This window comes from Pteropus vampyrus, unplaced genomic scaffold (assembly GCF_000151845.1).
Source record: "Pteropus vampyrus isolate Shadow unplaced genomic scaffold, Pvam_2.0 Scaffold101, whole genome shotgun sequence".
NCBI lineage: Eukaryota > Metazoa > Chordata > Mammalia > Chiroptera > Pteropodidae > Pteropus > Pteropus vampyrus.
Window position 1 is genome coordinate 300,647 of NW_011888882.1, and position 15,562 is coordinate 316,208.

The window sequence follows — 15,562 nt, forward strand, 5'->3', positions numbered from 1 at the left end:
TTAACCTCACAGATTGCAAGGACCTTGTCAGCCTACAATCTCTTATTTTTTTTATTTTTTACGCCTATAGCACCTGGTCTTCCTAGGTGGTCTCCCATCCAAGTACTAACCAGGCCCAACCCTGCTTAGCTTCCAAGATCATATGGGATTGGGCTTGTACAGGGTGGCATCGCCATAGACACATTGTACACTTTTAATGCAAATCTCTGTTTTATGTTATAGAATAAATTGGAAGTTATTTTGTATATCTCTAGAGCATTCTCTTGTATAAATCAACAACATATTTGTCCACACTCATCGATTCAGGTTTACTGTATAGAAGCAGTAAACTATCTACTAATTTCTGATAGAAAGAATTCCTAGGGAGATTAATTTGCTTTTAAAAGTTTCCATGTAAGAGGGTGTAAATTATGGCTTACTTATTTCATAATATTTTACTTAGTTTAGATGTTTCTCCGGTTTAAAGTCCATAGCAATTTGGTGTTTTCTATGACAAAAAAAGAAAAACGAAAAATGAAAGAAATAAACAAGCAAAAAGCCAAAACCTTGTTTAGAAATGTTCTTCCAAACATTTAAGGGCTGTATAGCAACAGGAGAGAAGTAAAAAGTTTATTCTAAACCAGTTCGACCTTGGTTTATAAACTTTAAATGGTTCCTTATCCAAAAATCTTAATGTTTAACCAATATAAAAATATCCACTGAATTTTAAAGTATCAATTAATCTAATTAATTCATTGCTAGGGAAAGTCTACATTGATTTTTATATTAATATACTTAGAATGCATTAGTTAGTTTTTATAATTGCTACAATTTATTTTCACTATTGTAAGTTTGTGTGTCCACATTTGTAAATATTGGCTAGGAGTGTTTTGTTTAGTTGTAACTCAAAAACAAATCAGTATAGTGCTAGCCTCACTTTTCTTTAAAAATAAAGTTGCTCCCTAGGATGTTTTTAAATTTTACTGTTTAAGACTTTTTATGATTTTGTACTTTTTAGATAAAAATTGAAATATGTGAAACAATAGCGAATGTTGAGTTGATAAAACCAAAGGCCATAGTTTAGTCGTTCTTTTTCCATTGAGCATGTTTATGATGATTTGTTGCCTATTGAAAAGAACGGTCATATGAAAATGTAGTTAAATTGGAGAAATTGTAGGATCACCTTTTTTTTTTTTTTTTACATCCGTTTAAGTAAGCTTAATGCAGTTCAGTTTAAAGTCAGTAAGAGGGATGTAAAGTTCATTTCCTAGATCAAAGAAATGAAACAGGGAAGGACCTTAGATATGACGATCTCGAGCCTCTCATTTTACTGATGAAAAGTCAGAGAGACCCAGACAGGCGCCAAGATGAGTCAGATATCACCAGCCAGGCACAGGAGGACCCCAGAAGCTGACTCATTTCTACAGCAGTCCTACTCGAGTGCTATTCATGGAAGGAATATGAGTCATTAAGTCACCCACCCCACTCCTCAAAATTTGGAAGAAAGACAGCAGACAGGGACTGCGTGGTTCAGTCTTCATGACTTTCATGCAATACTTTTTATTTCCAAACTTCCTCTATTCTTACACGTGCTCGATACAGGTTCCAGAAAGACCACTTAGAAAATCATAAATCTGAAATTGTTTGATACAGTAATTTCTACATGTGTGAACCTCTATAAGTATTAACTGATGAGCACAATAGAAGGCTATGTTCTGTGAGAGTTATTGAGTGATATCTATGCAGAAAGTTCTAGCTATTTTGAATCTATCTTATAACGATAGGACAGCTGGGAATGAGCCTACAACTCTATACTGAAACTCTGGAAAGTGAGTGATAAAGATGAATATGTATTTTTTAAAATTAACATAATACTCTTTTAGAAAAGAAAGAAGGAGAAAAGGATAAACTTCTAGTATCTGTCTTTTCTGTCAAAATTCCTTATATAGAAAATGAGGGAATTAGAGCACAAGGCTAAATTTCTATCTATGTCTTAAATTCCATAGCTTCTTTATTATATCTATATAGAAGAATGACATATTCAATTTAAGACTGGAGAGAAAGAAGTGATTTTGCTTTGGCATTTTTTTTCATGGAAGCCCGTTAAAATTGTGTTTTCCTCAGTTATCTAGGGAAATCCCTGATAGAACCAAACATTTTTGAAGTTCCAGTCTCTGAGACATCATAGTCTGCACCATTTCCTACCCCACCCCTGCCCAAATAATTTGAAAATTCCTTTGTGGTAGACTTCACCCCTGCACTTGTTGGCCTCTGACAAATGGAAGGTCCTGACTCCTTTGTGATTTACTGGGGTAGCCTGTGGAACCTCTCCAAGTTGGCCACCTGCCCTGAACATTCATCGCTGTAATAAGCCCTGTACTCTACAGTTTTTCAGCGATACCCTTGGTCAAACATCTCCTTGACATTTCAAGGAGTTCTGATCATTTCTATATTATGTGAAATGTTGGGCCACCTAGACTGTTCACCTAAGGTAGTTTCTATAGCAGATCACTAAGGAGACAGGACCAAAAAGGGCTAAAATTTTTGAGCCAGTAATAAAGCAATCTTTCTCTCTCCCCACCCCCCTTTCTCTCTCTCTGTTTAGAGTAAATTTTGTGGATCTAATGTATCTGTTTCATTAGGCTATGTTTCAGTGGAATTGATACATTACGAGTTTATCAGACAATGTCCCTGACATCAGCATTTCTATTTTTTTTTCAATCCTTCCGTTCTCCCTTTCCCTTTTCTTTTTGTAACGAGGTGGCATACTTCCTGAAGGTGGTATAGAGAATCATTTCTAACCAAATAGAAAAGTAATATAAAGTGTTCATCCAATGAAATGATGTGACCTTGTGAGTGCTAAATGAAAAAGGAGATGTAAAGTAAGGTTTATTTATGGAAGCTGACCTTCTTAGGAAACTCTACTGGGGAAAAGACACTAAGAGCCCTTGACAAAATGCCACATCCTCTGTCTTTTCCTATTTGTACACTTTAAAAAAATCACCATTTTCAAATAATGATATTAAGGGTCCAAATACACAGATTTTTAAAAAATCAGGGACACATATAAAGTTCAGAAAGCTATAATTAGAGACTCTAAACTGGAATAGGAGTAAGATTTCCTGTATTTAACTTCTAACCTTGCTACTTACTGGCTAAATGATGATGTCTAAAAGTTTCCTTTTAGGGATCTAAAAGTTTCCTTTTAGGGATCTAAAAGGCTTCCTATGTATAAAAATAAGAAATGCTAGTTAGATGTCCGAAGAGAGTTTGGGGAGGAAAAACTAAATGTTTTAATCTATAAGTCACTGTAGACTTCTTCAAGAATCAGAATATGTAAAAATAGTATTTTGAAATTAACAAATCCGTGGAATTGAAAGTATCATGGTTTTGATCCATCGTAGTCTTAGCCATGCTGATTTAATGCAAGTGTCTACAATTAAGAATAACAAGAAGTCAAGCTCTAAATCTTCTGCAAAGGTCTGTGTCCCACCTTGGACTTATCCTAAGAACGATCATTCAAGTCGGTTATAGCTTGTCATGGAAAATAAAATGGCTGTCAGTGGTGGGGCTGATGTAGGGGATCAAACACTCATAAAGGAGCTATTATTTTTTAATAGAAAATATATTTTATTTAACGTTTAATTTCTTGGCTTGTGAATTTCTATGTTAAAGAAGGTTTTCTTAAAGAAACAAAAATGTTAATTGAGACTTCTTTTTCTAGTGGAGGTACAATGAGTTTTACTATGTTAACGCTTCGTGCGGCCAAGGTTCTGCTTATGTCTGTAACATCACAGATCTACAGCCTTATACCTCCTATAATATCCGAGTAGTGGTGCTTTATAGGACAGGAGAAAATAGCACCTCACTTCCAGAAAGCTTTAAGACAAAAGGTGAGTATGAACATATAACACTCAGAAAACCGTGTGTCTCAATTTTTTTCTCATCACTTATTTCACCAATCCTAGAGGCTGAAATTTTTCTTAAAAGAATTAATTATTATTCCTAGAGCTTGAGCGAAGAAATTGAAAAGAGTTAGGAGTCTTCATAAGCAGTAATGGGATAACATTCACCTGGTCTTGCAAGATTCTGAACTGGGCAAAACTATTTTGCCTTTTGGTGTTGTGATTTCCTGTTTAGATATGATATTTTCCAGTAAGAACTAAATGAAAACAGTGTTACTGAGTGAGTGTTCAACAAAGACTTACTTACTGACTACTATAACCACATGCTACAAATAAAAAATTTGAAAAGTATATTACATTAGTGTTCTAAAGGGGATACTATAACTCCAAGTTGATTCCTATAAGAATCAAGGGGAAATGCTCCAAATCTTACAATATTTTCTTTCTTTGTATCACTTATTTTGTGTCAAGCTAAGATATGTTGTAATTCCTATCACTAATCCATCTAATCCATCACTAAAAAGAAATTTCATATACTCATTTAAAAATGCACTAATAGGAGAATATTTCTGAATATTTCTTTAATGTATTTGGCTTTACTTTTAGTAAATATAGTCTGTACAGATATGTTATGCAAAATATTTTATATTTCTAATCAATCAGTATTTTCTTTTGTTTCCAAAGCTGGAGTCCCAAGTAAACCAGGAATTCCAAAGTTATTAGAAGGGAGTAAAAATTCAATACAGTGGGAAAAAGCCTATGATAATGGAAGCAGACTCAAGTACTATATCCTTGAGATCAGGTATGTCTGTTTGTAAAAGTGCTTTGTAAACAACAAAGAGCTCAGCAGTTAATTATAAGGTATTATTAGATCAGAATTAACAGTATTTTTCAATGTATATTTATGAATAAACCTAAAAGATCTTTGGTTTAAGGACCTTGAGGGCATCATTACATTCTTTGCTCAGTTCCTAGCAGCCAGCCTTGGCACTCTGATTATATAAGGTGGTCTTCTCAGAAATCTACAACTGCTTGTCAAAACTTTATGGAAATAATTCAATCATTGGCACACACAACTAATATTTACTTAATATCCTGTTCAGGAAGCTAAGCTGATGTTTGGTGTTAGATGATGGTATGCATATAAATTTCTCACAGTAATTTTTTTAGCAAGATGAATAATATCTAGTGAAAATTGGCAATGAGCTAGGTCTTTTTCAGAATGTAAAATCAGATCAGGGTCTGAAATGGTCTGCGATGTATAGATAACACAGGATTCTGTATCTACTGCAAAGATTACTATTTGCAGTATGTTCACAGGGACTGAAAATGTGCCTTCGATGAAAACTAAGCAGCTGATTAACACATGCAACCTCTGGCCAGTATGAGGAGCTCTGTGAATCATAACTGGCTTAGATGAACTGATTTTATGCCAACATGAAGGGAGAATTCCAAATTCCGCAGACACTCCCCTCACGGGACTATGAAGCCATCTTTTAAGAAGATCCAAGGACAAAAGTCACTTCCATAATTATAGTCCTGGCTACTTGAGCTTTAGATCTATTTTTGCTTCATCTTGCTCTGGCATTCCCATTACCTTAAAAAATTTTCCTGGTCATGCTAGAGAATTACGTTAGCCACATTTCTAACTGAAACCTCCTTGAAATTTCTGTTACTATTTTTCATGCAGAATAAATATATTCTGACCTTCAGAACTGTGACTCTTATTATGTTCACCAGCCAGGCCTCACCATGGTCTTGCTAGGACTCCTTTAGCATGTTCCCTTCAGTAGCACCTTAAATGCATAGCTCCATAAATACTTTGCATTTCATTGCTCCAAGTTTCTAGTCTCAGTCCAGGGACGATGAGATAATAGAGTGAGTTGCTCTACCTTTAGTATTTCAAAGTCACTTCTTCAGTCAGGACACTCTAGTATACCCTGTGTTATAAGTACAGTGGTAGTGATAGTGCTAAGTTCGTGAACTTGGGAGCTGAACGAACTGTATTGGTTTCCTAGGGCTGTCGTAACAAAGTACCACCAACTGGGTGGCTTAAAACAACAGACATTTATTCTCTTAAGTTCTGGAGATGGGAAGTCTAAAATCAAGGTGTCAGTAGGACCACACTCCTTCTGAAGGTTCTAGGAAAGAATCTTTTCCTGCTTCTTATTAGCTTCTGGTGATTGCCATCAATGCTTGGAATTCTTTGCCTTGTAGATGCCTCACTCCAGTCTCTGGCTCTGTCATCACATGATGTTCTTCATGTGTGTGTCTGTGCCTAAATTCTGTCTTCTTAAGAGGACATTGGTTATTGTGTTTGAGTCTATTTTAATTCAATATGATCTCTTTAACTCGATCACATCTGAAAAAACCCTATTTCCAAACAAGGCCATATTCACAGGGTCTGGCATGGCATGAGTTTTGGGGGGAAACTATTTAACCCAGTACACAGAACATGTTTAACTACTTGCTTTATTCCGTTTTTGAACTTCTGTTTCCTTATCTGTAAAATGGGATGATGATATCTACCTCTTCAGGTTGTTGTGAAGACTCAATGAAAAGAAATGACATATGAAAAGCACCAGTATGGTGTATTGTGAATAGGTGTTCAACCAATGTCAGAATTCTTCCTTCTCTTTCTCAGTGGCCAACGGCCATTTTATAAAATTTTAAGGATCTCTTTCTTTTGGATCAGAGTTGTTTGGGTCATACTATAAAATTGCTAATCCTAACATGAGATTTAGCAAAATCTACAAAAACAGTGCGTCTTAAAGCTTACTCAGGATGGTCCCTAGGACACTCAGCTCCTGGTATCGGTTGTGCCCAACTCCTCTGCCCTGATCCTCCTGATGTTACTGCCCTTTTCCCGTCCCTCTCTGGCTTAGCCTTTGCTGTCCTTGTTGCTCTTCCAGGATGAGCACTCTTTCAGGAGCAGGGCCGGTTTTCATGACATACCTCCAACCTTACTGTGAGTTGATACCAAGTCCTAAAACTGTTGTGGTCTGAAAAGTTTCCGACTTTTTGTTGTCAGAGAAGACATAAATGGAAGGCCTTCAGTCTATGATTCTGTTAAAAGCCATTCTAGTTACATCTTTTAAATGAAGCTCTTGTGCTCTTTCCATGTTTCATATGAAGAATAATGTAGATTGACTTTGAGGGGAGTATAGGCTAATACAAATGGCAACAATGAAACATGGGATCTCAAATGTAACAATAACTTTAGTAGCTGAACTATTACACCTTTCTTATCAATTTTATCCAGATGTGTATATTATTTTATCCAGATGTGGTATATGTAAACTATAGGTGCATAGAGACTGAGAATTAAGAAGAAATTTTAAAAATTCCCAGTTAAAAATTATGTTTTTGGAATTCTGAAGAAGGTTTACACATTCTGATAGTAAGAAAAGGCACTTCAGCTTCTCTTAGCAATTGATTATTCATTATTTTCCTGATGGGCTGAATCGGTTGGCTCTATGTATTGTTGGGATGACTTTACAACACCATACTGTGTTCTGTGGCCAAAACATATGAGAATAGTGAGATCAAGGGTAAAGTGTGCAATAAGAGATGCTCTGGAGTTCTGTCATTAAAATGATATATGAGCATCTGGAAGTAACACATATGTTGTCTCATATATTTTCTATGTTCATAATTTTACTCTTTCTTTTTCAGAAAGTATACTTCGAATGATTCACAGAACCAGAATTTAATGTGGAAGATGGCATTTAATGGATCCTGCAATAGCATTTGCACATGGAGGTCCAAAAATCTGAAAGGAACATTTCAGTTCAGAGTAGTAGCTGCAAATAATCTGGGATTTGGTGAATATAGTGGAATCAGTGAGAATATTATGTTAGCTGGAGGTATGTTACCATGTCTATCTATATACTAACTTATTACACCAAGTCTCAGAGTTAAGGTAGGATATTCTTAACATTGGCAATAAATTGGGTGACTGTATTACTTATTATTCAAACTACTGAACTATTCATTTGCTGTGATGTTATCTTCTTAAAATATCAATATCATGATGACATTTTTCTTCTCAGTGATCATTAGCTACTCCTTAGTGCCCACTTCATCAAGTGTATGGTCCTAGATAGACTTCCAAGGCTGTCCTTGTTATTAGGTTCCTGGTACTCTCATCTTCTACACAACAGGTGTAAAATTATACTTTGCCTCTTCCCCAATATTTACATCTTCCACTGTGTATTCTGCTTTAGTTTATGATATGTCATCTTTTTTATCGCATAGGCTAGAAACCTCTAGCCTCTTTATTTTTTCCCCCTCTTCTCAGTCACCAAGTTCCATTGTTTTACCATCTTGATTTCTGTCTGATGAGTTCCCATCTTTCTATTTCCTAATCGGCTTTCCTTATTTAAGTTATCGTTTCTTGCCTGTGCTCTTGGCGTAATCATATGCTGACAGTTAATCTAGCCAAAGCACAGCTGGATCACTTAACTCCTCTCTGAAGTGCCTGAAATGGCTCTCTATTCACTGCCTTCAGAACCACGTACAAATTTTTGTGTGGCATTTAAGGCCTTCTGTGATTTGTCCTTCAACTGTGGTTCACCTTTCCCAATATTTGTCACTATACTGTAGTGACATTATACTGTAGCCATGTCATACTGGTAAATATCTTTTATAACCGTAGGTCTTCAGCCTTTGTTTCCTTCAGTTTAGAATGCAGGTCCCCACAAGCTACGTTTTATCCTGTTAGGTGGGATTTCCTTTCCTTCACATTCTGTCAATTCAGATTTTTCTCATCCTTCAAGGCCTAACTTAAATGAACTCATCGTGATATTTAACTGACACTCCTTAGGCAAAAAAAGTACTGCATTTTATATACACACAGCCCATTATGCTACATAAAACATATCATTCTTATTTATATTATAGCTAATTATCTGGATAAGAGCTAAGCAAATTTTTTCTGAAAAGAACCAAATACTAAATATTTTAGCTTTGGAGGCTATATCCAGTCTCTAGAGCATATTTTTTCTTTTTCTTCTTCTTTTTTTTTTTTAAATAATGCTTTAAAAATCATTCTTAGCCCATGGACAAAATCAGACTATGGCCAGATTTAGCCCATAGGCCATAATTTGCCAAGCTCTGTCTACATGTTTATCTCCTCTATTCGACCTAAGAGAAGGTACCATGTTTTTATGTTTATATTCCTTAGTTTAATACCCGTGGGATTAAATGTACATGCAGGTAGTATAGAAGAAGAAATAATCCCAACTACATAATAATGAAGACTGAGACTTCTTTATCTTCAATTCGTTAAAAAAATTATACCTGTTTTCTCGGTCACTTTACAGTAGAAAACTGGGTAGGTATGTCCTTATGGCGGGTTGGTAAACTGGCTCTTTCGGGAAAAAAAAGTGAAAAAACCTTGATTTTGATTTCCCATGGTGTAAATACACTCATCATAGATTATTTCAAGTTATATGGCTTAACTGGCTTGCAAAAATCTTTTAGGAGCTAGTTCTGGTATATCTGGCAGATCTCTGGGACTATCTAGCTTTATTTTGTGAATTAATTTTTTTCTCATTTATTTTATTAGATGGTTTTTGGATACCAGAAACAAGCTTTATACTATCTATTATAATTGGAATATTTCTGGTTGTTATAATGCCATTGATCTTTGGTGAGTAATATCGATTTTTAAAAATGGGTAGTAAAATGTTTACTTGATTATACTAATTGATTTATCTCTTAGTTTATGTAATCTCTTACATGAAATAAATTTATAAAATTCACAATGTTACCTTTGGCTATACTTTCTTAACCATTATCTTTTGTGAATTGTTTTCTAGAGTTAGGGATAATTATTTTCTGAACAATATATCTGTATTTACATTTTGTGGTATACTTTAGATTAAACTGCTTATAAGGACACTGACTTTAACTTTCTTTAAAACAGAATTTGTTTATGATTGGCTATGTCACAAGTGTTTTGTGGCTTGTAGTTTGAAATAAATTTTAAAAAATTACTCTGGGTATAAAAAAAAAGTGTAGAATTAATAGGAGACCAGTGACAGTCCTTGGTTGGAATAGTTTGAGTCTCTAGGCAGACAGCCTGGATTGGAATGAGCAGGGCCTCTATTGCAGAAGATCCATTTCTGGCTTGTAGGATTCACTCTCACTTTTAGATGTCTGACTTGCTTATCTCGAATCTCTGTTCATTTATAAATGACCATGAAAGCAGAAGAATAAAGTTAGGTAGATAGAAAACTATCTTTTTTCCACTATTCATTTTATGCTAATATGCTTATCCTAAAACTCTTTTTTAAAAAAATCATTTTAATGATGAAAAAATACAGTGATAATCTCAAAAGAATTGGTCAGATATTGGGCCTGCAGGGTAATTATGGTGATCATAAATCCTGGTTCATTCCTATTGTTTCAGCATAAACATTGATATCACGTTCTTTCAGACCTAAAATGTCCTGGTTTGGATTATAAAATGTATGGTTGCCCTATTAACATTATAAGTCTCTGACGAGCTGAAATATTATAAGAAAGGCATGATTTTTACCAGAAAAGAAAACTCACACACATATTCAGAAAATTATGGCTTATTTTTTCAAAAATAAGGAAAAGTCACAAACAAAGTTGAACTCTCTCAGGATAAAAGAAACCAATATTTTGTTCAGTGTTCTAAATCTTTATTCTTTTCCCAAACGAACTGGAGTCATGAGCTATTGGAGAGCACATTGAAAATTGACTTGAGATTTGTTTTCACATATTCTTCCCAGATAATATATGGAACTCCAGCAAACTTGGAAAGCTAAAAATTTTAGCTGACTCTGCCAGGGAGTCTACGTATTGCACAGCTGATGTTTGTGCCACTAAGCCAGCCCCTCCAGAATTACACATATGACTGCAGTATATTTGGAAATTGGCATATAGGCTTGACTGCTTGTCTGCTTTCCTACTGGGAAGAAGTATTACATGAAGAATCTTTCATCTGACCTTTGCCTGCCTACTTGTACATCACCATTGTTTAAACCCTAACTCTAGTGGATGAACATGAGATAATCTCAGACAACCTATTGTGCTTTCAAGACATCTTATGGATATCTGACTTTCTCAGGACTTAAAGGTCTTTATTCTATTTGGAACTCACAGATTTTTGAGTATAGCTAAGCTAATCTGGTTATTTGCTTTTGTAGCAGTGCATGTGGTTTTATTAATAGGAGTGTGTAAGTGCATGAGAAAAGACTGAATTCTTAAAATAATGGAAAGTAGAAATTGTCTTAAAATTTGTATTGTGCTGAGAGCTCTCCTCAGTCTGATATTTATGAATATAAAGTCGAATCAAGTGTTTAAAAATAAGCGTTGACATCCTTTGCTTTGGTGAGTGGTCATATCTAATGTGCAACATTAGCCATATGCTGAGAGCAGAGGGAATGATAAAGTGTAAAACATGATTGCTGACCTAGCAAACTTGCCATTTAATTCAAGAAGTAAGACTGATCTGTGTGAAAAGACAAATAATGAAATATGTGCTACCCAGTAAAAGGCAACGGTAATCGAATTACATATGATAGTGACAGAGTGCTCACTGAGAGCCACAATTAGCCTTATAAGTTAAGAAAGAAGAGGTTGCAGAGGTCTCAGAAGGCATCACTGAAGATGGGAGGGAAGGGTGCTTAACCTGTGCCTTTAAAAACTAAGAAGGTTACTGAGAACATTTCAGGTTTGAGAAATTGCATTAGCAAAAATACTTAAGATCTTTCCTTGTGTGGTCCCTCAGATGGAATTTCACTTGACTAAAACTCTAACTTGTTGAGTACAGAAGCTACTATGGAATAAATTTCAGATTTTCATGATCATTTCACAAAGCATCCTTGCTGTTTTCAGCTTCTGAGCCAATATTCTTGCATAGATGGATCACCTTATTGACATAATTGTACTTTAATCTTCAAAAATATCATTTATTTTTATGATTATAAAAATAATATCCACTCATTACATGAAGAATATAATACAAATCACCCACAACTAGGGAAACAACTGCTAACATTTGACGGGTTTCATTCCAATAAGTTTTCTCTGTATTCGTATATATGAATATGAGCAACAATAGATATGTGCTCTTGTATTTTGCATTTTTTAAAAGGCATGCCATTTTATTGAAAGCATTCCTCAGGTCTACTGAGAAGTATAACTTGGGCATATCCGGACTCAGAAATGAATTTGTTTCACTAATAATTATTATGCAAGTGTGTTTTGGTTTATTTTGACCCTGGTTCATGGGTGATTTTGAGAAGCTGTGATATTAAGATGCTTCAACTTGTTTATAAGAGCAATAAGAAATATATGAAACTACTCTGAAACTGAGATGAAAAGTGAGATGGTATAAATTATGTGTTTTTATATAGCTCTGTACCTAGACTTAATTAGTTTTTCTATTATGGGCATATTTTTCAATCAAATTCTGTTGTACCAATAATGTTCTTATATATAAATGCTTAAAATGTACTGTTAACATTTTCTAAAGGGAAAAGGAAGCAGTGCTTTATTTGCAAATTATGTCTTTTTTCTTTGTAGTCTGGCATAGAAGACTAAAGAATCAAAAAACTCCCAAGGAAAGGCTGACAGTTCTCATAAACGAAGACAAAGAATTGGCTGAGCTGCGAGGTCTGGCAGCTGGAGTAGGACTGGCTAACGCCTGCTATGCAATACAGTGCGTGACTAGGGCCATCGTCATGGGGCATGTAGACGAAGAGCGGGCAGGGGTATCCTGGTTTATGCCCATTAGTCTAGCACAATTATTAATAATACACCCTTCCACTCTCAGATGTGACCTGGGATGGATGGCAAATGACGTGGGTATCCTATCCTAAGGAAAACAAGCAAAAATCAATTGTTTTCCAGTGTTTTATCATGTAGTTCAAAAATAAATGAAACAAGGATTTAAATACTATGTCGAAGAGAGTAGATAGTAACATGATTGGTTCAGATGGAAGCAACTGGAAGAGAGGAATTTCAAAGGTCTTGTGTGTTTTCTATTAAGGCAATTTAATTCTGTTTTCAGAAGTTGTATGGGGATTGCCTCAAAAAACTCTTTAAGCTAGATCAGTTTTGAATTTCTGTTGTCATCATGACTAAAGAAAACATTTAAATGTCTTTTTATATGATACACTATATTCTCGTCTATACAAAAAGGAATTATGTAGTCATAGGCCTTGGAATTTATAATACAAGACATAAAAATAAAGGATTTGACGTAGACACAGGGGTGGTCTAAATTAGCTATTTAGAGGTGACTTTTCCTTGAGAAAATACTCAGCCCATCTGACATTCAAGATTCTCTTTTAAACATTCAAAGGTTTTAAAGCAGAAGGATTTTTTTCACCTTATAATATTAAAAGTAAAAGGCTTGGCTTTTTAAAAGTTAACCTGATAGTGATGGAGTTGGTTTTTGTGGTCATAGGAAATTTTTTTTACATAAGAAATCAGATGTGTGAAATAGTTAAAATAAAAGCTTTTTAGCTCATATATCCAGATGTATTTATGACTAGTTTGCAATAGCTGTTTACACCATAGGTAACCTAAAGAAATTAATAATTGATAACTTTAACAAAAGAAGCTATAGTAGAAGGTCTTGAGGCAATGCAAGCACAGGCATGTGTCTATCAAAATGAAGGTGCTAGAAGCTAAACGACATGGTCTGTTTGGTTTTGGGGATAGAAAGAAATATTCTGAATGATAGAATAGGGAGGAATAGGAATTCAAAATTTCATGTCACTGTATCACCTAGAATGTACTAAAGCGTTGCAAGCCATGTGATTTCTCTTTCTCTCTTAAACATTAACCATTGTAAATCATATGTTTTTTGGGAGACCAAAAATATTCTTATTTTCTAGTACTCTTCCGACCCAAGAGGAGATTGAAAGTCTTCCTGCGTTCCCTCGGGAAAAACTGACTCTGCGTCTCTTATTGGGAAGTGGTGCCTTTGGAGAAGTGTATGAAGGGACAGCAGTAGACATCTTAGGAGTTGGAAGTGGAGAAACCAAAGTAGCAGTGAAGGTAATGTGGATCTTTTAACTCTTTGACATGTTATGTCAGCATGTTTACCTTGATTTACATAGATAGAAGAAGGAACTGGCAGAAGGTAGGAGCCTGTCCATGGCTACAGAAATCACTATGTTTTTCTTCCATTTCCTACATAAGCTCTGTAATTAATAGTAACCTCTTTGATTACTAATTAGTTAAGACCCAGCAGACAGTTTCTGCTCTTCAAATATAATAAAGATGGGGTTGTTAAGCACATTCTCAAGGTACTAGGAATAGGGCAGATTGTAAATATTTTAGGCTTGCTGGCCATATCATGTCATTTGCAACTATGCAACTCTACTATTGGAGTGCAAAAGTGCCATAGTCTTGTAAACCAATGATTGTGGTTATGTTCCAGGTAAATTTTACTTATGAAAACTGAAATTTGAATTTCATATAATTTTCATGTGTAATGAAATATCATTCTTTTTTATACTTTTTCCAACCATTCAAAAATGTAGCATGTCAGTTATACCTCAATAAAGCTGGAAAATAAAATAAAATAAAAATGTAACAACTATTTTCAGATTGCAAGCTGTACAAAAATAGGTGACAGGATGAATTTGGTCCACAGGCTCTAGTTTGTTGACCCCTGTACTACACAATTATTCATCGTGGTATATTTAATGTCATTTTAAGGAAGCGCTGGATATACTCTCAGATTTTTGTAAAATTTTCTTTTGATTGAGGGATGATGAGTCTTTTATGTAATTGAGCAATATCTTGCTCAAAGCTTATTAGGAATTTATTACTCTAAGGGTATGCTATACAACCAGAAAAGTTGGCAAAATTCTCTCAACTGGTTTAAATAAGTGTTTCTTTTTCTCACATAACAAGATGACTGCTGGCTTCAGGGCTGTCAGGTCAGAGCCATTATATCTGAAATTCTTTTGACTTTGTGCATGTGTGTTGCCTCATGGTCCCAAGATGGTTTTCAAAGAATCTGGCATCGCATCTTCATACAGGCCAGAGAATTCATTGACCAGAACTGAGCCTTATTTGCAAGAGAGGCTGGAGAATTGTGGAACACGATTTTCATGATTACCTTAAATCAATGATCTGAGAGTGGGTACCTTGTCTTTAAGAAACAGATTAGGGTATTGTTAACAAGGAAGCAAGAGAAAATAGATATTAGGTAGAAAACTGAAAAATTAAGAAATTTGCCTATATGCCAAAGTTGTTCTCCTTTTAAAATTTCTACATTTTAGAGAGACTTTGTGTAAATATTACTAGATCTTTTATCTATCAGATTTTCCTACTTAAATACTTTCATTAACAAGAGCTAACTTTTGAATAGGCTTGCAGAACACATGCACATGCATTATCCATTATCTGTTTCGAGCTTTCAGGGTAGATATTACAAAACAAAACAAAGATTGTCTCCATTAACCCACTGAGCTCACAGGAATGTCTGCTCTACTGATTCCCAGCTTTCTTTTACATTGCACAGACTTTGAAGAAGGGCTCCACAGACCAGGAGAAGATTGAATTCCTGAAGGAGGCACATCTGATGAGGTATCAGGGCAGCTCTGAAATGATTCTTGCTTGGTATGGGCGGGAAACTTTTACAGCTGACTGGTGGATTTTCAACATTCAAAATGACTTGA

The 15,562-nt window shown here is 35.0% G+C and overlaps 1 protein-coding gene and 1 non-coding gene across 2 annotated transcripts in view; one reads left to right on the forward strand and one right to left on the reverse strand.

The window, feature by feature from the left end:
* The window catches only part of ROS1 (ROS proto-oncogene 1, receptor tyrosine kinase), a 101,881-nt gene that overhangs the window by 59,370 nt on the left and 26,949 nt on the right, over positions 1–15,562 (forward strand). Inside the window, 8 exon segments of the mRNA XM_023533366.1 lie at positions 1,251–1,369; positions 3,704–3,872; positions 4,569–4,686; positions 7,560–7,750; positions 9,454–9,537; positions 12,447–12,582; positions 13,766–13,928; positions 15,406–15,470. Of these exon segments, the coding sequence (XP_023389134.1) occupies positions 1,251–1,369; positions 3,704–3,872; positions 4,569–4,686; positions 7,560–7,750; positions 9,454–9,537; positions 12,447–12,582; positions 13,766–13,928; positions 15,406–15,470 (1,045 nt within the window).
* Positions 62–180, reverse strand: LOC111742828. Its single transcript, XR_002781487.1, has one exon. It is a non-coding gene; the product is annotated as a 5S ribosomal RNA (ribosomal RNA).